We start from the raw sequence: 25449 nt of genomic DNA, 5'->3' as shown, positions 1-25449 counted from the left end.
AGCTCAGAAAACTACTTAAATGTGCCTTAGTCCTTTCATCTGTATTGTAAAACATGGAGTGTCCTGTAAAGTACAAAACTTAAAATTATCAGGAGAAATGTTGGTATGAATTTGAGGGACACCACTGGCATGACATTTCATTATAGGTGTTTGTGTCTTTAGGCCAGTTTTGTTCTTGAGAAACCACCAATTAAAATGCATATTCTCCTTGTTTATCTCTACCTTAGAGAAGTTGCGCATGTGCACAAGACTACGTTATTCATAGTCCAAGGCAAATAGGAACCAACTTAAATACATTAGTAAGGGAATGACTCGACCTGTAATTTATTCATATTAGAGAGCAGTGCTAGTCAGAGTGATAGTGGGCAGCATCAGCATCACTGGGAGTTTGTTTGAAGTTAAACCCTCACCTAAATCAGAATTATCTGGGGGTGGATCCCAGAAATCTGTATTCTTGGGCTTCCTGAAGTGCCACCGGCGAATTAAAGTATGTAGTATATATCATATTGAGTGAATGTGTTTTTAAGGCTTTGTTATCAAGTGAGAAAAACATTACAAAACAATGGGCAATAATCATAAACCAAACAAAAGCTACAAAACAACATCATATATTTTCTCTTCTGTGGCTGTGTATAGCAATGTGCAGAAGAACAGTAGCAACGAGACGGCACACTAACTCATAAGTGGTTTCCTCTGCAGGTGGGCAAGGAGAAGTGGTGAGGTAGAATCAAGGTTGAATAATGGTGGTTCAGCCGTCCCTCACTCTTATCTGAGATATATAAAAGGAAATTTTAAAGCATTGTGCAGAACAGCACAGATTGTTCTGTAAGTGAACTGGAATGAAGGAGATTAATCCTGTCAGGTAGTAAAATATATTATACATGGTGGTAATGATTTCAGTAATTTACAATGGCTCTTACTAAAAAGAGTGCTTAAGTAAATAGATGGTACTCTAGAAACAGACCAGAACACATACCAGGGACTTAACATAAGATAAAGATGTAATTTGAAACCACTGTGCGAAGATGCTGTTGGGATTAATGTCTAGCCAAATGGAAGGGGGAAGATGGGTCATATACCTTATACTTCTAAAAATAAATTCTAGCTAGATAAAGAATCAACATAAAAGGAAACTAAACTATAGAACATAATAAAAATAAAAATAATCTTAATCAAAGAAGTCATAGAAGGAACAGTTGGTAAATTTGACTACAGAAGGAATTTAAAAGTTGAGAACCAAACTGAAAATTGCCTTTGAAGAGCTTGGTTTGGTCAATTAAATGGAGTACTGTATGTCTGGGGAAAATATGAGGTCATTGTGGTTTTGCTGACATGAGATAATTAAGTTAAATAAAACACTCCCAAAGGCAAGACACAAGTCATTATTATATAGAAACTGGTAGTAGTGATTATTCCCTGGGTAGGGGACTTGGGCAGGAGAATTATTTGTTCTATATATAACTGTATATAATTCTTTTCAAAGTTTTGCCTTCTATGTAAGTTAGCTTTGCTATCTAGTTAAATGAAGATCATTTAAAAAGTTACACCAGAAAATTAGTTTAATCATATCAGATGTTATGATGCCAGGCACTTTGCGAAATACTTTACCAGTAGAACCCTACATACACCACTTTGGGATACATGGATATTATTATGGACTTCATTGTATTGATGAATAAACTGAGGATTAAAAAATAATTTATGAATTCAGACTTAGCGTATTTCCCTTGTTCTTGCTGTGCATAGGTAGGGGGAGGAGGGCAGACGAAGAGGGGGAGAGAGAATCTTAAGCAGCTCCATGCTCAGTGCAGAGCCTGACATGGGGCTCGATCTCATGACCCTGAAATCATAACCTGAGTCTAAATCAAGATTTGGACGCTTTACTGATTGAGCCACCCAGCTGCCCATACTGTGTTTTATTTATTTTTTTTAATTGAGAGAGGTGTAAGTGTGTGTTTTGTTGTATGTATGTTTAAATCTAAACTGCCAACTGCTACCTTTACTAGTTTGTAAACTTCAACTTATTTTTCTTTGGCCTACTCTTCATGGTCTTTCATAATCTTGTTTTCGTCTGCTTTGTTTTCTAGACTCACCTTCTGCAATTACCCAGCAGAAACTTAGTCCTTTTAACCTGGTTTGCTTTTGGTTACAACTTGGATTTTAACACACCTCTCCATTTTTTGTTTTTTTGCTATGTTCCTTGACTTGAATGCCTTATCAGCTCCTGCGTGAAAAACTGACCTATAAGACCTAACCGAAATTCTGTTATGTAAAGATTTCCCAGGCCTTCCAGCATAATGTGGTTCCTACGTTACCTCTTTATTCTGTACAGGTTTCCCCCACTGTTTGAAAATAGAGTATTCCTATGAAACCTTTTGTAAGCCAAAGTGGCATAAGCAAAGAAATAATTGCAAAGAAGCAGTTACCATAAATTTATGTGGAAAAGTTTTGAACATTTCCAGACCTATAAAATAACCTCTCAGACTTTTCTGAACACACACACACACCTTGGTAATGGAGGCACAGAATAAATTTAGATGAAGCGCAGATGCTCACAGACACAGTTATGGCAGCTTGATGCTGAGATGCTTAGTATGGTTCTGGGGAAGGAGCTTCGGGGCCGCGCTGGCTTCTCAGGGTGTGTTCCTCTGTAAAGGCTTGCTGCAAAACAAACAAAACACTATTTTCACTTTTCTTGTATAAGCAGAAATCCTCTTTAGAGAAAATTCTCTTCAGATTTCTTCTGGTTAGTGAAAATGGATACTAATGTAGGTCTTTGGTAAAAGCAAAATGTGGTGGAATATGGACTTTGGAAAACTGGAGGATACTTGTGTTGTCTGGTATTTCTTCTATTGTGACTTGACTTACAGGTTATTTAACTTATAAATTCTTTTAGGGAAATAGTTGTGCATTATCTTTTTTTGTATTCCTTAAATGGTAAACATTCTGTTCAGTTGTTATTTTCTATCTTTGGACATTTAAAATGAGGCATTTGTAGAACAGTATGAATATTAAGATTGAAAATTCTTCCCAAACCATAAATGTTATGGATAAAGCTTTGGGGTTTAATGTAGAAGATGGTTTAAAAACTGTAGCCAGACTTATACATTTGATTAAAATCAAACAGTATCTTTACAGTTTGGACCATTACTAAACTTCAGTGTAAGTTTTATGTACTTTCTGATGTACAATTTTCTGAAAACCTTTTGCAGTACATCAGGAGATTCTTCTCGGTCAAACCTTTTTGAAGATGCAACCAGTGCACTGGGTAAGTATCTACCTTATAAATAACCTTACAAAAGGAAGGGAGGAGGTTCTAATTTCATTTTTCTAGATCATGAAAATGTTCATTTTCATGGTTGCTTATTATCAAGCTATTAAATGATTTAGATAATTATTTGATTAATATATTACTAAAGACTGTAAGTTTGTGTGTTACGTATTGAATTCTTTAAATTGTACTATTTAAAGTATTATTAGAGTCAAGCATATTCTTTTGGTTAAAGCAGGTTATTTTCTATTTTTCAAATGTGAATTTTAAATGAAGTCTTAACAGAGTTTGAACTGTTGACAGTTTTATTTAAAAATATTTATAAAACGGGTATAAAATGTTACTAAATCTTCCTTGCACATCTTTATTCCAGTTTGGAGCCCTGTCATGTCCCATCTCTGTCTTGTTGCTTTTATGGTACTGCAGTGAATGTACCTTTTTGTCCCAGCTTTAACTATTGAATAATGCTTTTTCATCTCCCCTTCACACTTAGTCTGTCAAAATCAGTCCCCCCTCCCTCATTTTCCCATTGTGACACTTCTAGTACGTTTCCTACTTTCCTGCTAATTGTTGGTCTGTTGGCTGGCAACTCCATCCCTCTCCTTCTGTTCTCTATTACTGGAAATGGTAGGGAGGAGGAAGACTAGGAACAGCAGCTTCAGTGGTATGGGCTTCTAGCTTCTTAGTTGCTGCAGCAGCAGGGTTCCAACAGCAATAGTACCTCATATGATCTGGGGAGTTGGCCTCTGACCTGATGACTTGAACTCCATGATCCTTTCATTGCCATGGAAATGGCATCTTGGTTGTCCATATCATGTAGGGTCAGAATGGTTGTAAGTAATCAACGTAAGGTCACCTGGATGTACCATACCCACATTTACTCTTTTACATTTACTGTGTTCTGGGACTAGTCTGCTGTCAAATGAGTCTGAGTTAGTGTCCAGTCAGCAAAACAGAAATCCCTTTCAGACGGGGAAAGGCTTAATCCTAGGAAATTATTAGTGAGATACTGGAAAGACTATAAGAGGTGACCCAGAAATCAGTCAGGTGCCGTCTGCCTACAGAGCTGGAACCACCTGGCACTTGCCCCTGGTGCTCCTGAACTGTCTGGCTGACACCACTGCCACCTCCGTTGGAAAGCACGGTGTTGCCGAATTCTAGCTGCCGCTGTTAGACGCCTAGTCCTCTGAAGGCAATGTTGTACCTTTATGTCTCTGGCTCGCTACACAACTTAGGTCATAAGACCCCTTTACTCGTTAATCCTCCCAGTCTTTACATTGATACCCTGCTGCTTTAAACTTTCCTTCTGTGGCTATGACACTGCTCTTTTCTTGATCCATGCCTCTTGAGTATTCCTTTGCAGGCTTTCTAGTTAACTCTTCATTTTATCTGACCCTTAAGTGAATGGATCTTCTGTGGTTCTGCTAGAGATCATAGTTCAAAGTTCAAACTATGGGACTGGCAAATATCACCCATATACTGTAAAGATCCCCAAAATTATAATTCCAGTACACATCTCCCTCTGAGTCCCCAGACTTATTCTTTAAGCCACCATGTGGGAAGCCTACAACCTCCATAAACTCCTCAGGTTCCAAATGGAATCCTATTTTATCCTCCCATCTGATTCTTCTTTGTTCCTCGTTGCTTGCATCATCATCTCTACCATATGTTGGCATCGTTCTTGACCTCCCCGCTTCTCATGGGCCATTTAGGTCAGGGTCCTGACAACCCTCCTTCCTGAGGTTCCTGGAATAATTTGTTTTCGCTGCCACTTGACTACTGTAGTTCACAGCCTTATCTTACGGATAACTCCTGCATTATTCGTAACTGGTCAGTGCCGTGTCATAGTGGACTTCATAAAAGGCAGATCTAATGAGGTCGCTGTTAGTTCCTTTCACAGCTCTGTGTGACCTGGAAGATAAGACCACAGCTCACTCTTAGTGACACAATAAGGTTCTTCATCACTACTACACTGTAACCTCATTAGCTCTCTATTGTGTTGTCCATTGTCTCTAGTTTTTCTGTGAGTCATTTGCCCTTGTACTATTACTATCTGGAAAGTATCACACTGCTTATAGGCATCTCTTTCTGAGTTCTATAACTTGATTAATTAGGAGGCATAATTTTAGGAGGTGTAGCTTGATGCCTAGGTGTGGGACTCTGGACTCTTAACAGCTTGTGTTAGTATCTGTACCATGACTTACCAGCCATTGTTAAACCATGATCATAGTAAACCTTTCTCATGGAGTTATTGTGAGGATTAAATGAGAAACGCCATGTCATAATAGTGTAGTTCAGCTACTCCACAGTTCTTAATTTTGTTTATATTGATGCTAATTTCTGTACCTGGGAACTTGATTACTGAAGGGATATTGACACTTAAGTGGCTTTGTGCTAGAGTCATTTGAATGGATAATTAAGAACAAATATATTAACAAGTCCTTTATGGAAGGGGAAAGGAAAAGTCATTATTCTAAGCAAGATCATGAATGCTACATTTGCTCAAGGATATTTAATTTTTTTAAACTATACTTTCATAGCTATTAAATGCCTTTATTGAAAATTTTGCAAAAAAACAAAACAAAACAAAAAAGCACTCAACTGATGAGTGTCACCTGTGCCAGGGAAATGGCAGTGTAAAACGACAGGGTCCCTTGCACAGCTGAACTTTTTGTTCAGATGGGGGAAAGAAGTGGTGAAACAAAGTAAATTGCAAATCACGATTAATGATTTTAAGGAAACTAATGGCTCCCATTAAGAAAATAGAAGGTACTTTACTTGGGATAGTTAGGCAGTACATCTCTGGGATGTATTCTCAATTTAAATTGAGAACTGGAGCTGTGAAGGAACTGACCCCTCAGAGAAGAGGGGTGTGTGTGTGTAAAGGTTCTAGGACTGATTCTAAAAGGTATGACTTGTGAAGTAAGCTGGAAAACAACAGCGTGGTTGGAGTGTGGTGTGTGGAGATTGTTGAGTGTTGGGAACCCAAAATGAGATGAGGTTTCTTTTTTAAAAAGCTTGCTTTTCCAGTCGGCCGAAGAATAGATTATAGGCTTGGGGGCAGGAGAGGAAGCAGGGTGTTATCCAGATGAGAGATTGTTGTGGCCTGGTCTTGAGTGAAGGCAGTGAAGAAAGTGGGAAGTAGGCAGTTTTGCGCTGTATTTCAGATGTAGGACCTAGCAGATAACACTGGTAGATAAGTGATGGAAGGGAAGGGAGAGGGAACTTGCAGTCACCAGGGTTCCTGGTTCTTGGGCTTGGGTGGATAGAGGTGCTGGTTATTGAAATGGAGAAAGCAGATAATTGTGGGACACATCTGAGGGGGAAATCTTACAGATTCAAAGTCACAGATCAATATTGGCTAAGGAGTGAGTGGAAGGTGAAAAGTGGACACAGCCTGTGCCGTTAGCTATGGCTGGAAAGGGAAGGCAGCAGACAGATGGACCAGTTTCTGAAAGAGGAATTGGGATCCGACCAAGGGGGTTGGCTTCTGCTTTTAGGATGACATTGGATATAGTCAGCTGCTGATCAGGATGATTAAATGGAGAGTGAAAGATGGGAGGTAGACAAGAGAGGATAACCAAAGGGTCCAGTTCTTTAAGGAGACAAGAAAGGGAATGGTACCCAGAAGAGAAGTGAAAGACAAGATGGCTTAAGTGAAGTAAGTTTGGTGTAGAGCTGGCTTTCTTTTCAGACTGTTGTCTGTGGTCTGACATTTCCATGAAAAGCAAGTTTGGGTTGGCGGTAGCCTGTGGGATGTGACTTCCTGGGATAGCAGCGCTTGGGGCATTACACAAGATCTGTATATGAAAGCCTAACTTTCCTGCTTCTAACCTCCTTTTTTCTTCAGCTTTGGTAATAAAAGATGTCGAAGGAAAACTGAAGTTGTTACAGTAGAATTGATTGCTTGAAATATCCCTCCTTTGTGTTTTCAAAAAATTAGTTCATCAGTCTCTTCCAGGTTGCCTTCTCTGACCTGCTAATTCTCTCGTATATTTGTATCTGATGTTTTTATTGTACTTACTAAGCATACTGTGCTAGTTTTCTGTTGCTGATGTGATAAGTTTCCACAGACTTCTTGGTAGGAAACAACAGATGAGCACCTATCTTAAGGTGCACAGTAGGTTAGAAATCTAACATAGTCCTCACTGGACTAAAATCAAGGGGCTGAATCACTGGGCTACCATCAAGGCAGCAGTCCTTTCTGTACATTTCAGGGGGGGATCTGTTCTATGTCCTTTCAGTGCTTCTGGAAGCTGCCCGCATTCCTTGGCTTATAGCCCCTTTTTCCTGTCATCAGGCAGGAGCATAGCATCTGCAACCTTGCTGCTTTGCTCTTGACTTTAGATCTGTTTTTCTGACCCTCCCCTCTGTTTTCCTTCTGCTTTTAAGGACCCTTGTGATTACATCAGGCCTACACAGATAATCTGGGATAATTTCTCTTTCTTAAAGTCAGCTGATTAACAACCATAATTCCACTTTGCCTCATAACCTAACACATTTATAGGTTCCAGGGATGGGCAGGGGGGCATTATTCTACCCATACACATATATGTTGTAGTTTGTTCTGTTACTCATTTTTGTACCCCTAGTCCTGTAGTGCCTGAAATATTGTATATACATTCAAGAAATACACGGGAAATGCATATTTATTAAATGTTTTCTTTCTTTTCCTTCCTCCCATGCCACACACCTTTTCTTAGTGACAGGTCAGTCTTACGAGAATATGGTAACTGAGATCATGTCAATGGGATATGAACGAGAGCAAGTGATTGCAGCCCTGAGAGCCAGTTTCAACAACCCTGACAGAGCAGTGGAGTACCTTTTAATGGTGAGAAATATTTCACTTTATTTATTGTAGTTTAATGCCAAAGTCTCAGAGACTTTTAAGGAACAGTAATAATTCACAGGAGAATGAGAATATATGCTAGTAATTTATGTAATGTTTGTATTTTTCTTAATTTGCTAACATTTTGTGTTGGTAAAATGTAACCTCTTCTAAAAGATTTTGATGTGATTTTTATTTAGGAAACACCATGGCTAAATGAGTTGTAAAATTGGCTCTCCACTTAGAGTAGTAACTTCTACCCCATTCATGTTATCCTCAAAGGATGACAGTTTGTTTGGAGTGTGGGATAATTTTTTAAAATCTAATCTACCGTTTTAGTGGCTTTTTTGATGGCCAGCATACTCCTGGGTATACTTTTTTTTTTTAAGATTTTACTTTTATTTTATTCGACAGAAAGAAAGAACACAAGCAGGGGAGCATCAGGGAGAGTGAGAAGCAGGCTTCCTACTGAGCGGGGAGCCCGAAGCGGGAAGCCCGAAGCGGGAAGCCCGAAGCGGGAAGCCCGAAGCAGGACTTGATCCCAGGACTTGGGGATCATGACCTGAGCCGAAGGCAAACGCTTAACCAATTGAGCCACCCAGGCACCCCTTCTAGGTGCTCCTCCTCTACGATAGAGGGCAAAAGTAACAAGTTGGAAGCCCGCACCCAATTTTATTTGTCTTATACTGTGTACATTTTTATAATTAGTTGCCAACTTTTAAAAATGAAGAGATTTCACTTACAAATTTAGATAGCTAAGAAAAAGAAAAAAAAACTGACATCCTAAATAAAAACTTGAAAGGGGTGACCATGTGGCTTAGTTAGTTAAGCATCTGACTCTTGAGCTCAGCTCAGATCTCAGTCTTGATCATGAATTCAGGCTCTGAGTTTGGCTCCGAGCTGGGCATGAAGCCTAGGTTAAAAAAAAATAAATAAAAGACTTAGAAGATAGATAGGTAGATTGATTAATTAATTCAGAGAGCTGGTTTGTCTGGACAACTTGGATTCTGGATTTTTGTAAGGGTTTAGGAAAAGTTTTAGGAAAAGTTTTAGATCATAGACTCTTTAATTCATTATCTTCCCATCCATTCCCTGGTTCCTGATATAATAGCGTGCATTTAATTCAATGTATGATGTTATTTACCTGGTTCCATTCACGTTTGAATTGTTAGCTTATTTATTGTCAGTAATAGTCAAGGGAGTCTCAAAAACATTTGTTTCTAATGCCCAGAGTGACATCTCATGCTAGCAGCCATTACCCTTCATGTGGTTCATTATGCATAATTCTTTATAAGTTTATGGTTTCAGCTTCTGATTTATTGGGAAATGGAAGCATTAACCATTATCCTCTTTTACCCAAATGTAATACTTCCTTCTTAATTCTTCTCCTTCACAATCTATGTGGATTTCATAAAGACTTTTTTGATATGTTGTATATGAAAAGTCTTGTAAATCATGCATCAAAATAGTGCTCCAGAAGTCTCAATGCAGTTTAAATTATAATAAGTTCAAAAGACAAATACTATAACTTAGAAAATATTGAAATATTTAAGGTTCTTACATCTACTTTTGTAAATTTTGAATAATTTAATTTTTTGTATGTGATACTTCCTGGAGAATGCTTTCTCAGAACCGTGGTTCAGTAGAGGAGCTCCTCCTTGCTTGGCCACTGTTGCCACCTGCTCTGTCTCCATTAGATTTTTACCTGCCTCAGGATTCATTTCAGAACTGCACGTGTCAAAACCTGTTTCTTTGGATAATTTTCAGGCTAGCTTTTTTTTTTTTTTTTTTTTTTTTTTAAAGATTCTATTTATTTGACAGAGAGAGATCACAAGTAGTCAGAGAGGCAGGCAGAGAGAGAGAGGGAAGCAGGCTCCCTGCTGAGCAGAGAGCCCGACGCGGGACTCGATCCCAGGACCCTGAGATCATGACCTGAGCCGAAGGCAGCGGCTTAACCCACTGAGCCACCCAGGCGCCCTCAGGCTAGCTTTACAAATGCAAACCTTGCTACCATACAGCTGGTGAAAGTTTCTGTGAAATTCAAAAAATAGAGTAATGCATAGCATAAAAAACAAATGTCCAGTTTTGATAAGGTTTGTATTGATATTTTTAATATTTATTGATATTATATACAGATTTAGGATCTTTGATGTTAGATGTAATATGTTGCTGTATGTAAACATCATTTTATGACTTATGTTTTAAATTACAAATCTCTTTATATCTTAGATCTGCACTGTCTAGTAAAATAGCTATTAAGTAGTGTTAAGTACAAATAGTTATTTGAATTGAATAAAATTAAAAGTATATTAAAAATTAGTTTCTTTAGTAACATTAGCCACATTTCAAGTTCTCAGTAGCTTTGTGTGATCAATGAATATTTTATTAGCATAGATACAGAACATTTTTGTCATCATGGAAAATTCTGCTGGACATGGTGCTGCCTTACGTTACTGCACTATGGGTTCTTCTGTATCATGCTTAGGTCGTTTCTAATCTAATCCAAATATACACAGCTTTTAGATAAGTCTTAATCTTTTACTTTTAATAGAAGCAGATATCTGTTTGATGCTTTTGGAAATTAGACAAGCACATTAAATAGGTCAATAAATCTTTTTCTTTGTATAGTATTGAACTATCTTTGAATGACAAGATATTTTAAAGCTGGGAAATTGTATTGTAGGGGATCCCTGGAGATAGAGAGAGTCAGGCTGTGGTGGACACCCCTCCTGCGGTCAGCACTGGGGCTCCTCCATCTTCGGTGGCGGCCGCTGCGGCGACTACGACGGCATCGACAACCACAGCGAGCCCTGGAGGTTAGCATGGGCTGGTGGGGGTGTGGGGGCACAGTCCTGAGTTTCTAGTGTGAGGTGAGGCTTGTTCCTGGAGCATCTGGAGGACTCTTCATACAAGTTCTCTATCCATTAATGTTAAAAAAGGGCCCAAAACAATTCTCCCAAGTGGCAATTGCATTAACTTCTTGCTGAGACCTCAGTGCTGTAGTTTTGGCAAAGGGCACATTCTGTTTAGCCTGTTCCGAGGAAGAGAGGCTTCCCAGTTTGCATTTTGTGTTAACATTCTGAAGTCATTCAGAATGTTTGCTCACCTTGTCTCTTCTCTTCCCCTATGCATATCATAAACTATGTGTAATTTCAAAGCTGGGACAATCTTAGTCGCTGTTATTACCACCAAAGAAATAAAGCACTGAGAACTTTGAAGACATGTATCTAGAGCTGAAAGCCAATCTTGAATTCACCTCTGTTTACTGGTCAGCTTCCACCCTTCCATTGATGAAGGTGTGACTACAGAGGAGGCCCTAGAGCCTGTGGTGGGCTCAAGTTACTTTGTTCTCCTTCAGGCTCCGTTCTGTACACAGTAGTGATAAAGTAATTTAAACTTCATTTTGAAGAGGCCCTTCTTGATGCTTTTCCTAGCTCTATGTAATGACTGCTCTGGTTGACAAAAAGCCATGAGTATTTTGTGTACGGTCTCCCAGAGAACAGGCTTTCCTTTTTGTGTACAGTCTCCCAGAGGACAGGCTTTCATTTATGCAGAGTTGGCATAAGAATGGAAAGAAGAGGCCACAGCTTTGGTTCAGGTAGGGACTGCTGTCCCATTTAGCAGTCCTTAGTTAATTTAGTTCCTGAGTCTCATTTTCTTCATCTGTAAAACCGGTGTCACAGAAGGAAGGTTACTTCTCATACTCATTTGGCCATTTTAATTTGAATGATTTTCTTGAATAATTAAGGAAATAACATCCAAAAAATGCCCATAATTCATTAGTAACGTCAAAAACATAGTTACATGCAATTCTTGGTTTCCTGTAGTATGATCAGAGCACAACCACTACCCCCCAAAATTGGCAAGTTCTGTCTTATTTGGCATCCTTAATATTTATGATTGCCATGGAATTTTGGACTAAAGAGTTCTAAATGTATTAGGACTAGATTGACCTGTAGCTTATTTTATTCTCTAAAGATTATTTATTTGACAGCAAGCACACACAAGCAGAGGGAAGGACAGAGGCAGAGGGAGAAGCAGGCTTCTCTCAGCAGGAAGCCTGATGTGGGACTCTATCCCAGGACCCTGGAATCATGACCTGAGCCAAAGGCAGATGCTTAATGACTGAGCCACCCCAGTGCCCCTACTTGTAGCTTATTTATCTCGAGCTTTTATAAATTAGAAATGTTTGAAGCTTAATTGTAATAACCAAAATTGTCTTCCTAATTATAATTTAAGTTTGTATTAATAAAACTTCTGATCTGCATATCTCAACTCTTAACTTTTAAGTATTATCTTTCACTTCTTTGGTTTAGAATTTCCCAGGAATTCGAGCTCAGATTGTTTTGTTTTGTTTTGTTTTCTTAAAGGTTTGGGTTGTATTAGAAAGTGGAATATTTGGTTTTGTTAATCCTAGATAAATATTTTTCTTAGGAACAGTGTTAGTACTTTTTATTTTGATAGAGTGCATGCAGATCATAATTTCTCGTTGTTTGATGATACTAACTACCTCTAACAGTTGTAGGAAAACTTCCTTCTTTCAGTGTTCTGTACTCTACCTATACCGGTAGGAGTAATTTCTATAGTATAAGATTTGCACGTTGGTATAGTTGAAAGATTTCTGTCATTATTTACTCCCATTTTTATATACATCTGAGAACTCATCAAATTTTTTGCTTGTCAGTGTTTGCTGTCTAAAATTATGATTGAACCACGTATATGTATATATATTGTATACATAATTACTGCTTTTGTTTATAATGTTATGTGATTTTTAGGACATCCACTTGAATTTTTACGGAATCAGCCTCAGTTTCAACAGATGAGACAGATTATTCAACAGAATCCTTCCCTGCTTCCAGCATTGCTACAACAGATAGGTCGAGAAAATCCTCAGTTACTGCAGGTAACTATTTAATCAAAGTTAATTTCAAAAGTGGGTTTATGGAATATATCCTATTTTTTTTAAAGTCCATGTGACTCCCCTTCCCCTCCATAAGCTCTATAAACTTTTCTCTTGAGTTGCAATCAATGGTATGTGTGCTATAGATTAGATGTACTAAAAAAAGAGTTGGAGGGTGGAGGTAGGTTAATTTAAGTTGGTCAAATAATTTGATTATTATAAAATAATCAAATTATTGATTAAAATTATTAAAATTATTGATTAAAAAATCTGAGAAGCTCTTTGTGAAAGAAATCATTTATAAAATCTTTTTTCCCCAAACTTACTGTTAGTGGAGCACTGCCTCTTAATACCCATGGGCTTATTTAAACCTCAAGTTATGAACCTCAGCATTGTACTGCGTACTAGTATGGAAGATACAGAAGTTCTCTTTCTTTTTATAATCCCCAAATAGTTTTTTTTAACATTGATTTGGGGAAATGGGACCCATTTATGAAAGAGAATTTGAATTCTCTTAATTCTTCACTATTTACCTCACTGAAAAGTGCCAAGTTTTTTTAATAGTATATAAGAAATCACATCCTTCCAAAGATGAAATAATTCAGAATCATTCTAAAAATAAAGCAGTTACAAAATTCTAGCTTTCTCTGCTGTTTGAATTTAGAATTCTTAGTTTCCTGAAGATACTTTATATCATTGTATTGTTTTCTTGTTGTTTTTTGTTGTTGTTGTTTTTTCTGTCCTTCAAATTACCACAGCAAATTAGCCAGCACCAGGAGCATTTTATTCAGATGTTAAATGAACCAGTTCAAGAAGCTGGTGGTCAAGGAGGAGGGGGTGGAGGTGGCAGTGGAGGAATTGCAGAAGCCGGAAGTGGTCATATGAACTACATTCAAGTAACGCCTCAGGAGAAAGAAGCTATAGAAAGGGTGAGTTGAAGTAAAACTGAAAATTTAGTTCCTTAGTGTCACTAGCCCCATTTCAGAGGCTCAGTAGTCACATGGGGCTGGAGGCTGCTGTGTGGGGTAGCACAGATAGAGAATATTTCTGCCACTGGAGATAGTTCGGTTGGACACAGCCAAATACAGCATTGTCCTAAGGATTGCAATAAAGACCGTGTATTTTCATCCCCGCTCTCACATCTTGGCCTTTGTGCTAGCCAAGGAACTGCTAAGTGAATGGCAGCTTTATAAAATAGTTATAAACATATTTTAAAAATTAAAAATTTCTTTTTATGTCTGAAAATTTATGAGGACAATGATCTTAGGGAAACCACCTGGGTGGCTCAGTCGGTTAAGCATCTGCTGTCAACTCAGGTCATGATTGAGTCCTGCGTCAGGCTCCTTGCTCAGTGGGGAGGGGAGTCTGTTTCTTCCTCTTCCTCTGCTGCTCCCCCTGCTTGTGCTCTCTTTTTCTCTCTCTCAGATAAATTAATAAAATCTTTAAAAGAAAGAAAATGATAATAAAGTAAATGCCTAACTCAAGATTATCCACTTTTAAAAATTTCACTTTCGTACTGTCACTAAAATGTAAAATAGATATGTATATGAATTATATATAAAAAATGTGTACATTAAACATCAGAAGCTGGGCGCCTGGGTGGCTCAGTGGGTTAAGCCTCTGCCTTCGGCTCAGGTCATGATCTCAGGGTCCTGGGATCGAGTCCCGCATCGGGCTCTCTGCTCAGCAGGGAGCCAGCTTCCTCCTCTCCTCTCTCTGCCTGCCTCTCTGCCTACTTGTGATCTTTCTCTCTGTCAAATTAAAAAAAAAAAAAAAAAAAAACACCATCAGAAGCTGATACCGTGATTCATCCTTACTAGGTCAGCCAGTTCATGTGAGGCACTGCAGTGACTTAGTTTGTATGATATTATGACAGGTCATTCATTTTTCTCTAGGCTCCATTGTTAATATTTATAAATTAGAAATCACTATACTTAACCTGTCTTATCTTACAAAGTATTTTGAGGTGGAAATCTGATAAAAGTTCATTTTAACTTAGTACTTAGAAAATCATCTGTAAGATAATTTGTCCATATTTACGATAAACATTTTTTCAAGTGTTCAGCTTTTATAATTACGTATTTCTTAAAAGATCTTTTATGTATCATGCTACTATTTCTCCCCCTTAAATAAGGCAAGTGGGTGAATGAATGACACTTGCCTCAGTTGTTCTATAGTGTTTTGTTGTTGTTGTTGTTGTTGTTGTTGTTGTCGTTTTTGTTTTGTTTTGTTTTGTTTTAAATGGTTAGGGGTATCAGTTCTTGATTTCTGTTTTGGAGAAGAAATTTCTTCTTTTGTTATTTGTACTTTTAATGTCATACTTAAAAAAAAAGAAGAAGAAGTAGAGAAGCTGCCTAATCCACGACCAAAAGATTTACTCCTGTTTTTCCTCTGGGGAGTTTCATAGCTCTTGTTACATTTAGGTCTATGATCTATTTTGAGTTACTTTTTGTTTATAGTGTGAGGTGTAGGAGTCTAGCTTCCTAATATTTTGCTTGTGGATATCCAGCACCATTTACTGAAAATTCTTCTCTTTATCCATTGAATTGTCTTGGCATCCTTTTGAAAATCAACTGGCCATGATTTTGAAGGTTTACTGGGCTTTCAGTTCTGTTCCATTGATCTGTATGTTTGTCTTATGCCACTATCTCATGGTCTTGATTACTGTGGCTTTTTTGTAGTAAATTTTGAAATCTCCAATTTTCTTTTCTTAAGATTGTTTTGGCTGTTCTGGATCCCTTGCATTTCTGTATCGATTTTAGGAGCCACTTGTCTGATTTCTGTAAGAAAAGAGAAAAAACTGGGGTTTTAATACTGTGTTTTTTTCCTGCAGATCAGTTTGGAGACTATTGGCATGTTAGCAATATTAAGTCTCACCAAGCCATGAACATGAGATGCTTTTCCATTTATTAGATTTTTTTATACTTTCAGAAATTCTATAGTCTTTGGTTTATGCTTTTGTTAAATTTATTCTTAAGTGTATTTTTATTTTTGATGCTGTTATCAGTGGAAATATTTTCTTAATTTAATTTTTGGATTGTTCATTGCTAGCTATATACAAATACAACTTAATTTTGTGTGTTCCTCCTACATCGTGAAATCTTCCTGAACTCATTTATTAATTCTGATAATTCATGTGTGTTTCTTAGGATTTCCTAATTGTAGAATATTATTTGCAAGTAGTTTTAATTCTTTTCCAGTATGGATGCTTTCTCTTCTCTTCCCCCTTCCCCTTTCTTTCCTTACTTCCCTTCTCTTATCTTTCTCCCCTTGTATCTTTTTTTTTTTTTTTTTTTAAGATTTATTTATTTATTTATTTATTTGAGAGAGAGAGAGAGAGCGCGCGTAAGCATGAGAGGAGAGAGGTCAGCGGGAGAAGCAGACTCCCTGCAAAGCAGGGTGCCCAATGTGGGACTTGATCCTGGGACTCCAGGATCATGATCTGAGCCAGAGGCGGTTGCTTAACCAACTGAGTCACCCAGGCGCCCTCTTTTTTTTTTTTTTTTTAAGATTTTATTTATTTATTTGTCAGAGAGAGAATGTGCACAAGCAGAGGGAGAAGCAGGCCCCAAGAGCCCAGTGCGAGACTCGATCCCAGGACTCTGGGATCATGACCTGAGCCACCCAGATGTATCTCTTTCTCTCTCTCACCTAATCCTTTCTGTGGCCTTCTGTGTATGTGTATTTTTGAATAGAAGTGGTGAGAGCCAAGATCTTTGTCTTGTCCCTGATCTTAGAAGAAGACAGTCTTTCACCATTAAGTATGATGTTAGCTATTTTACTAGATTTAGATTCTCAGGTTGAGAGTTTCTTTCTGTTCTAGTTTATTGAGTGGTTTTATCACAAAAGGGTCTTGGATTTTTGTCAGATGGTTTTTGTGTGCTGAGATAATGTGGTTTTGTTCCCTTTTTTATATGCTTTATTAATAACATTGATTTTTGTATATTGGACTAGCCTTGCATTCCTAGGATAAATCCCACTTGATTGTGGTGAATAGTCGAATAGTCCTTTTTATATGTTGCTGGATTTTGTCTGCCAGTATTTTGTTGAAGATTTCTGCATCTGTATTCATAAGGAGTAGTGGTCTGTGGATTTGGGTGTGTGTGATGATTTAGTCTGGTTGGGTATTGGTAAGATTGGCCTCATTAGAGAATGAGTGAGGAAGTACTCCCTCCTTTCCTGTTCGTTAGAAGAGTTTATGAAGAAAAGTTTTAATTCATTCAACAGTTGGTAGAATTCACCAGTAAAATTATCTGGGCCTGGCTTCTCTTCTTGGAAAATTTTGTGGTTACTAATTCAGTCTCTTCATTTGTTGTAGGATTATTCAGATTTTCTGTTTCCTGAGTTAGTTTTGGTGATTTTGTCTTTTTAGGAATTTGTGCATTTTATCAGCATTATCTAACTTGATGGCTACAGTTGTTCACAGTATTTCCCTAAAATTAGATTTTTTTATACTTTCAGAAATTCTGTAGTATAGTATTCTATAGTATTATTTCTCTAAAAAGTAGTGTTCCCACATTTCTGATGTTAGTAATTTGAATGCGATTTTTCCCCCCATTAGTTTAACTAAAACGTTTATCAGTGTTGTTACTCTGAATTAAAAAAGAACCAACTTCTGGTTTTATTGATTATATTTTTCTAGTCTGTAGTTTTACTTGTTTTCTTTTTAACCCTTACTTTTTTTCTCCTTCCATTTGCTTTGGATTTCGTTTTCTCTATTTTCTAGTTTCTTAAGCTAGAACCTTAGATTTATGTATTTAAGATCTTTCTTACTGCAGATAAAGCTGTAACCGTCCCTGAGGCACTGCTACAGCAGCACCCTATCAGTTTTAGTGTGTTTGATGGTGTTTTCATGCATCTCTCAAGTGTTTTCTAATTTCCTTTGTGATTCCTTCTTTCATCATTGGTTAAGGATTATGTTAACTTCCACATATTTTAAATTTCCCAAATTTCCCTCTGTTGCTGATTTCAGAGTTCATTGTGTTGTGGTCAGAGAATGTACTTTGCACACTTATAATCCTCTTAAATATATTGAGGCTAGTTCCGTAGCTTAACATTGTCTTTATGGAGAATGTTTGATACATACTTGAAAAGGACATGTGATCTTCTGTTGTTAAGTGTTCTGTAAATGTCTGTTAGGTCAGGTTGGTTCATAATGTGGTTAAGATTGGCTTCCTTGGGGGCGCCTGGGTGGCTCAGTGGGTTAAGCCACTGCCTTCGGCTCAGGTCATGATCTCAGGGTCCTGGGATCGAGCCCTACATCGGGCTCTCTGCTCGGCAGGGAGCCTGCTTCCCTCTCTCTCTCTCTCTCTCTGCCTGCCTCTCTGCCTACTTGTGATCTGTCAAATAAATGAATAAAATCTTTAAAAAAAAAAAAAAAAAAAAAGATTGGCTTCCTTGTCAGTCTTCTGCCTGGTTGTTGTATCCAGCATTGAACGTGGGGATAGCAAAGTCTCCAACTATTGTTGAATCACCCTTTCTTTCTTCAGTTCTGTCAGTTTTTGTTTCGTGTGTTTCAGGTTTTCTTGTTATGTGTCTTTATAACAAGGTCTTCCTGATGGTTTGTCATCATAAAATGTCTTTTGTTTTTAGTAACAGTTTTTAATCTTAATGTGTATTTTGTCTGATACTAATGTATCTACTCCAGCTTTCTTTTTGTAACTGTTTGCATAGTATGTATCTTTTTTCCATTCTTTTACTTTCAGTGTATTTGTGTCTTTGAATCTTAAGTGTGTATCTTATAGAAGCATACAGTTGGATAGTGCCCTACCTTTTCAGCTAGGCAAGCTTTAATCTGGACAAGACTTGGTAACAAAATCATTCTTGTCTTATTTCATGGATGAATAGTTAATCATGCTGAATTGAGGCTTCTGCTCATGTTTTTTAAGGTCATTTCTTGATAATAGTCAATGCAAGGTGATTTAGACAGTTGAACAGAGGGTTCATAAAAAATACTTGGTTAACAAATATACAGTACCTAGTGAACTAGATAATTGACCTGGGTGCTTAAAAACACTTTTAAAAGCAGATTTTTGAGTCACGGGGTTATTTATTTATTTATTTATTTATTTATTTATTTATTTTTAAAGATTTCATTTATTTATTTGACAGAGGGCGATCACAAGTAGGTGGGGGAGGGGCAGGGAAGCAGGCTCCCCACTGAGCAGAGAGCCTGATGCAGGGCTCGATCCCAGGACCTGGGATCATGACCCGAGCGGAAGGCAGAGGTCAACCCACTGAGCCACCAAGGCATTCCAATCACAGGGATTTTTAGCAGACTAGGAAAACAAAATTGAGTGGCTGATACCACCATTTAAAATTCTAAAAGTTAAGCAGATATAAGTAAAACACCATATGTCTGATCTCAAAATATATCGTGTAATATTAATAATTGATCACCTATTTTTCTATTATGAAGTTTTTCATAAGCCAAAGAGATGGAGAGTGATACTTGATCTGACTGACCTTCATTACAAATAACTGGATGAAGTAGTTAAACTCTTCTCCTGTTGCTCTCATCTGTATCTCCCCCCACTTCCATACTAAAAGCTGTTTGACTTACACATTTCTGTAGGCTGTAGGGTCACTTATTTTTAAACCATCACAGTCAGCAACTAATTTTTAATATTAATGCCAGTGAGTATTAGCAAAGGAACTGTTCATCTAAAAGCTTCAACTAGGAACACTGGGTGGTTGATACAGGAAAGGGTCTAGGCTCCATCTCGCTGCTCAGGTTGGACAGTGAATCCATACTTAGGTAGGCACGTGTTCACATAATGTCTTCAAGAGGTTTTTTGTGCCTTTCATGTTTTCTAGTGCTGATCTGCCCCTGTTGCTATGCTGGAACCCATGTGTGTTTTCTCTTTTCTTCCAGTTAAAGGCACTAGGATTTCCTGAAGGACTTGTGATACAGGCATATTTTGCTTGTGAGAAGAATGAGAACTTGGCTGCCAATTTTCTTCTACAGCAAAACTTTGATGAAGATTGAAAGGGACTTTTTTTTTAATCTCACACTTCACACCAGTGCATTACACTAACTTTGTTCACTGGATTGTCTGGGATGACTTGGGCTCATATCCACAATACTTGGTATAAGGTAGTAGATTGTTGGGGGTGGGGAGGGAGGGATCTAGGATATAGGGCAGGGATAAATACAGTGCATGTCTGCTTCAATTAGCAGATGCCGCAAATCCACACAGTGTGTAAAATATTATACAACCAAAAATCAGCTTTTGCAGGTCTTTATTTCTTCTATAAAACAGTAGGTAACTTTTCCTAGGTTTCACTCTTTTTAGTGTACTAGATCCAGAAATTTAGTGTAATGCCCTGCTTTATATTTCTTTGACTTAACATTGGTTTCAGAAAGAATCTTTGCTACCTAGAATTTACAGTCTATTTCATGGCAACACTGGATAATGGCTTTGTGAAATTGAAAAAATTTTGCAGCAACCATAAACAGAAATGCCAAATTATTGATGGTTATTGTTGCTGCTTCAAATCAGATTGAATTAATGTGTAAGGAAGCCCTTTCTTTCATGTTAAGTACTTAGGGTGGGGGAGGGAGAAGGGGAACCTTTTCTTAAAATGAAAATAATTACTGCTATTTTAAAATTTCTTGATGATCGAATGTGAGACCCTTCTAACATGATTTGAGAAGCTGTACAAGTATAGGCAGTTATTTTCCTGTTTACATTTTTTTTTTCCAGTTTGTTTTGGGAAAAAAATTGGTAGGTGTCTAATTACTGTTTACTTCATTGTTATATTGCAGTAAAAGTTTTAAAACCACCATTGCATGTTTGCTTTTGATGTATCCCTTTGTGAAATTAGCACTTTGGGGCCAATGGAGAAATGCAGCATTCACTATCCCTCTCTTCCCCATCCCTCTGCAGAAATGTGTTTGTCAGTAAGTCGTGAGTTCAAATTGCTGCCTTTTTTTAAACCCACAAAATGCTGATTCAGTTCAAAATTAATGCAAATGTTTCAAAACTGGGTTTCTGATATTTGTAAGTGTTTTCCTTATTAGATAAGAATGTATGACCATTAAAGTCATTAGGACTATATTACTTTCAAAAAGAGAAGGTGGACAAAAGTATAATCCAGCATCTTTTACTGAATTGGAAAGACTGGTGGAATCTTCTGGAAGGGTTGGGAGATGCAGCTGGAAAAGTACTTTGGAAAATATACAATCAAGAATATCTCATGGCATATTAAAAGAAAAATCTTAATAGCAGTGTTGGCTTTTATTTGGATTTTTTTTCAACTTTTTTTTTTTATTAAACTCCTTCATTGGCATTATTATTTGATCATAAAAGAGGGGGAATATGTCTACTTGTTCAGTTTTTCAGATCTTTTTTCCTACATATAAACAAGACTGTTTAAGGAAGACTTTTTCCCCCTACCATCTGATACTGAGTAAAGAAAATGAATTTGCACAGATTTCTCCCTGCGTAATCTCTTACAGTAATTCATAGCAAAGTTTGGGGATGACTTTTAATCTTTTACATCATGCACTCGTACCTGTCACTCATGAAAATAAATGAAACCATGATTTTTCCCCACAGTGTTATCATGTAGTTTAATCTTCATGTGTGTACCCCTTAAAACACAGCACACCTTTGGATTTTGTATTACCTGTATGTTTTATAATGGATCATGCAAAATGTCTCAGGAGAATAAAATGAGGATTTGTAAATATGTTCATCCTTCAGGGCAGAGCAATGAGTTGGGAGGAGGGTGGCATTTTTGGTCGAATAATGGAATATTTTCATTTATTTTACGTCATTCTGTCTGCTGCCTAATTGCTCAGCATAGCGAAAACTGGAAAAGAGGAAAAAACAACACAAAAACAAAACCCCAGCAGCAGCCTCTTTTCTCTGGAAAGTGACATCAGAAGTTGATGGCCTGGAATTTTTGTCCTCGGACAACCAAACCACAAATAGTGGGATTAATCATTACGAGAAGACAGTTGAGGCCAAGTTTTGACCATTCTTTACCATGTTTTATCCGCTTAAAGAATTAGCCAAGATGCTGTGGGGGTGGGGGGAACAGGCTTTTTATGACCCTTTTGCTGTTATCTTTTAATTTGCAAACCGTTTTGGTAAATCTCTTAATGTAAGTGGCTCTTTGACTTTGGAATTTTGTGTTTGAGGTATTCTGTCATCTATTTCTTGAAATATTATTGTTTAGTTGCTCTATGGAAAATGTGAGGAAGCTTAAGTTTATATTTGTTAATTCTTCTTGCCATCCTCTAGTCAAATATGTCTTTACATTGTTTACAAAATACTGAAGTGTTCCACCATATAATTTTTTCCTGTACTACGTGGCTAGGATTCTAGAGAATTAATTATAAAATATTTTCAATATATCCACCATTGCATTTCTCATTTTTTAAAATGACCCTTTTGCCATATAGAGTCTTAGATTGAGAGTTGACAATGCCTCTGTCACCCATAGTTCTGTTTTCTTCAGTGATTGGCATGTGGGGGGCCAGGTGCTAGATCAATTTTATTGGTTCTCCTGTTTTTGTTTTTGTTTTTGTTTTTTGCAATCAAAACATCAACACAGAGATGGAATACTGGATGGACCCTAAATCAAGATTCATAAGGGCTTTTAGAAATTTTGGTTCAATTCCTATTTTTCCCATGCTCTTGTGTTATAGTAGCCAGCCTAATAAGACTGCTACAAAATATTCAACCAATATTAAGCAATTTCAGGTTATCAGTACTTCCTGACAAAGTCTGTTCTGGTGATTTCCCTGGCCATGAGGCTTGAGTACAACATGGCCCATTAGTTGACCTTCCATGTCCATTTTGTTCTAATTTGGTCTTCTAAGCCAGGGGCTGGCAAACTTCAGTCCCATGAACTAGGAATGGTCTTTACATTTTTAAGGGTTTGTTTTCAAGAAAGGATTCCACGATGTGAAGATGATTGAAATTTTAGTGTCTATAACTTTATTGAAACACAACCATGCTCATTTATTTACATATTGCCTATAGTTACTTTTGTGCTACAGAGGCTTGCTGTCAAATAGGAGCTGAGACTGAGGCCTACAGAGCCCAAGTAATTATTATCTGGCCCTTTCCAGAGAAAGTTGGCCACTACTGTTCTAAACTGTGACTAGCCCATCCCATATCAAAGTATATGATGCTTTCTGTTGCTTTTTGGCATCTTGGCCTCTTGACTTTGGGTCTTAGCTTCAGTGTGGTTTACTTGTGACCATCACAGGTTCTTTCCAGAGGAGTGGTATTAAGCAGTGTGTGCCTTATATGCTCTCCTAACATATGTGATGCCCTAGGGTACCCACCTTGGAATGACTCATTCTGTTGAGCTGTTCCTTGCTCTTACACTCAGATAATGCCATTCAGCATTAAACACTCAGAAGCACCTGATATGGTGCTGAATTGGTCAGAACAAAGCAATCAGATGAATACATCTGGGAATCTTTGGGCCCTAGGGTAAGAGTTGAGACAGTTGAAGGAAGCAACTTAACCATGGCTGAAAAAGAGTGGGTAGAACCCTAGAGGGGGAGTGTAGCTGCTGGACCTGTCTGGGTGGCAGACGAGTTTCCAGTGCAGTGTATGGAGTTTGGGAATGGGAGCCTGGGAGGGGCGGTGACAAGGAGACAGGGAGAGAAGTCCTGGGCTTGCTAGGGAAGAGCTCAAGCACCGTAGCAGTGCCTGGGGAAGCACAGGGACGGTGGTGGAGACAAATTGGCTGTAAAAGGCTTTCTCCGGATGTTCAGTAGGGATGGCAGTCGTTCCCCAGGGAGGGTATTTAGTGGAGAGGAGTCTGGGATGACTGAAGAAACAGTGGTGACAAGTTCGCTTCATGTGCCTGGTGCTGCTGATAGAATGAATGGAGACCAGGACTCTGCCATTGAGTTTTAAATTCTTTGACAGAACATTTAACTAGGAATGAATTCTTTTACCAGATACGGCGGAATTTGTCTGCTAGGAGTACAGATGAGAAAGATAGCCATTGCAGACTTCTGGCTCATGTTGCACTTAAACTTTGTTTTCCATTCTTCGTAACCTGGGCCCTCATCCTTTCCCAGCCGGTTTGCCATGAGTTATTGATGTTGAAGGCACGTAATCCTCTCCAGGCAGTGAGGTGGTCTTCAGAGCTCCTGGGAAAGCTGTTCTCAACTCTGGCTGCCTCTCAAGCAACGTCGTGTTCCCCCCACCCCATGTTTTGGACAACTACATTTGCTGTGACGGGAACGTTGGGAGGCTTTATCCTGTGAGCGAGCTCTCCAGATGGGCCTTCTACATGGAAGCCTGTGGAACTGACAACTTCGATCTCTTTAACAAAGTCCCCAGTTGTCTCAAAACTGCTCCTAGGGGCGCCTGGGTGGCTCAGTGGGTTAAGCCTCTGCCTTTGGCTCAGGTCATAATCTCAGGGACTGAGCCCTGCAACAGGCTCTCTGTTCAGCAGGGAACCTGCTTCCGCCTCTCTGCCTGCCTCTGCCTACTTGTGATCTCTCTCTCTGTCAAATAAATAAAATCCTTAAAAAAAAAAAATGCTCCTAAAAGTTTGGCTGTAAATTGTAGAAGCCAATCTGGGTTTTAATTTCCCTGCAATAGTGGATTAGAAGGATACTTGGTAAATTACTCAAAAGTGATGGACAAAAACTGGATGGAATGATTGGGGCTGGAGGTGCTATGCCTTAGAACAGCTCAACTGGAGGTCTTGAACAATGTTAGGAACCCTGGAGTGGTTTTGCAACTTTTAGGAGGTCTTCAGGTAGAGAGGGTTCAGACTTATTTTTGGTCAATTAGGCCTGCCTGTGCTGGTTTGATAGCTGTTTTGCTAATTTTTATTTTGTCTCCAGTTCTAACAAAACTAAAGGAAAGTTCAATATTTTCATGTCTTTAACTTTGGTGTTAAAATTTTTAGACCATGTTTGCATTTTTGCAAGGAGCATTAACTTTTCACCTGCAAATAATTTCACATGTATTACAGAAAGTCCCAGGGACAGTACAAAGTGCTCCCATTCACCCCCACCCCACCCCTGAACCTTTTTCAGTGTGCGGGAGTCCTAGTAAACGTCTTTGTAGTAAAGGGACCTAATCCAGGGTAACAAACCACTTTTATACCTTCCTCAGTCCTTAATTGGTCTTCATGATCTTAATATTTTGTTTTATTTTAACATCACGGGACTGTTGCCTTCTAGAATGGCCCTCAATTTATGTTTAGTTGTTTCCCCATGACTAGATTCCAGTTCTGTGGTTTTGGAAAAACAAAACAAAACAACAACAACAAATGCTGTGCTTTTTTTCACTGCATCCCATGAGGGGGGCACAGAGTGTCAGCTTGTTCCACTTTGGTTCACTCTGGTTGTTCAAGGAAGGTGATGTCTGCCCAGCTTCTCTACTGAACAGTTACTCGTTGTTCCTTTGTATTTAGTAAGAGTTTTATGATAAGGTATTCTGAGGCAGAATATCCTAT

General features: G+C 38.2%; 1 protein-coding gene across 2 annotated transcripts in view; it reads left to right on the top strand.

Moving 5' to 3' along the window:
• Window positions 1–22366, top strand: part of RAD23B (RAD23 homolog B, nucleotide excision repair protein) — a 46563-nt gene extending 24197 nt beyond the window's left edge. Inside the window, exons 5-10 of one of the 2 annotated variants that reach the window (XM_032306949.1) lie at window positions 3213–3268; window positions 7975–8102; window positions 10783–10915; window positions 12878–13005; window positions 13761–13931; window positions 19877–22366. In XM_032306949.1, coding sequence (XP_032162840.1) covers window positions 3213–3268; window positions 7975–8102; window positions 10783–10915; window positions 12878–13005; window positions 13761–13931; window positions 19877–19990 — 730 coding nt within the window. In that variant the 3' untranslated portion in view covers window positions 19991–22366. The remainder of the gene's footprint in view (window positions 1–3212; window positions 3269–7974; window positions 8103–10782; window positions 10916–12877; window positions 13006–13760; window positions 13932–19876) is intronic. The other variant, XM_032306950.1, reaches the window with a different exon arrangement.
• Window positions 22367–25449: the final 3083 nt, after the last annotated feature.

Source organism: Mustela erminea, chromosome 12, assembly GCF_009829155.1.
Source record: "Mustela erminea isolate mMusErm1 chromosome 12, mMusErm1.Pri, whole genome shotgun sequence".
In the NCBI taxonomy this organism is placed as follows: domain Eukaryota; kingdom Metazoa; phylum Chordata; class Mammalia; order Carnivora; family Mustelidae; genus Mustela; species Mustela erminea.
This window is presented reverse-complemented; position numbering and strand designations above follow the sequence as displayed.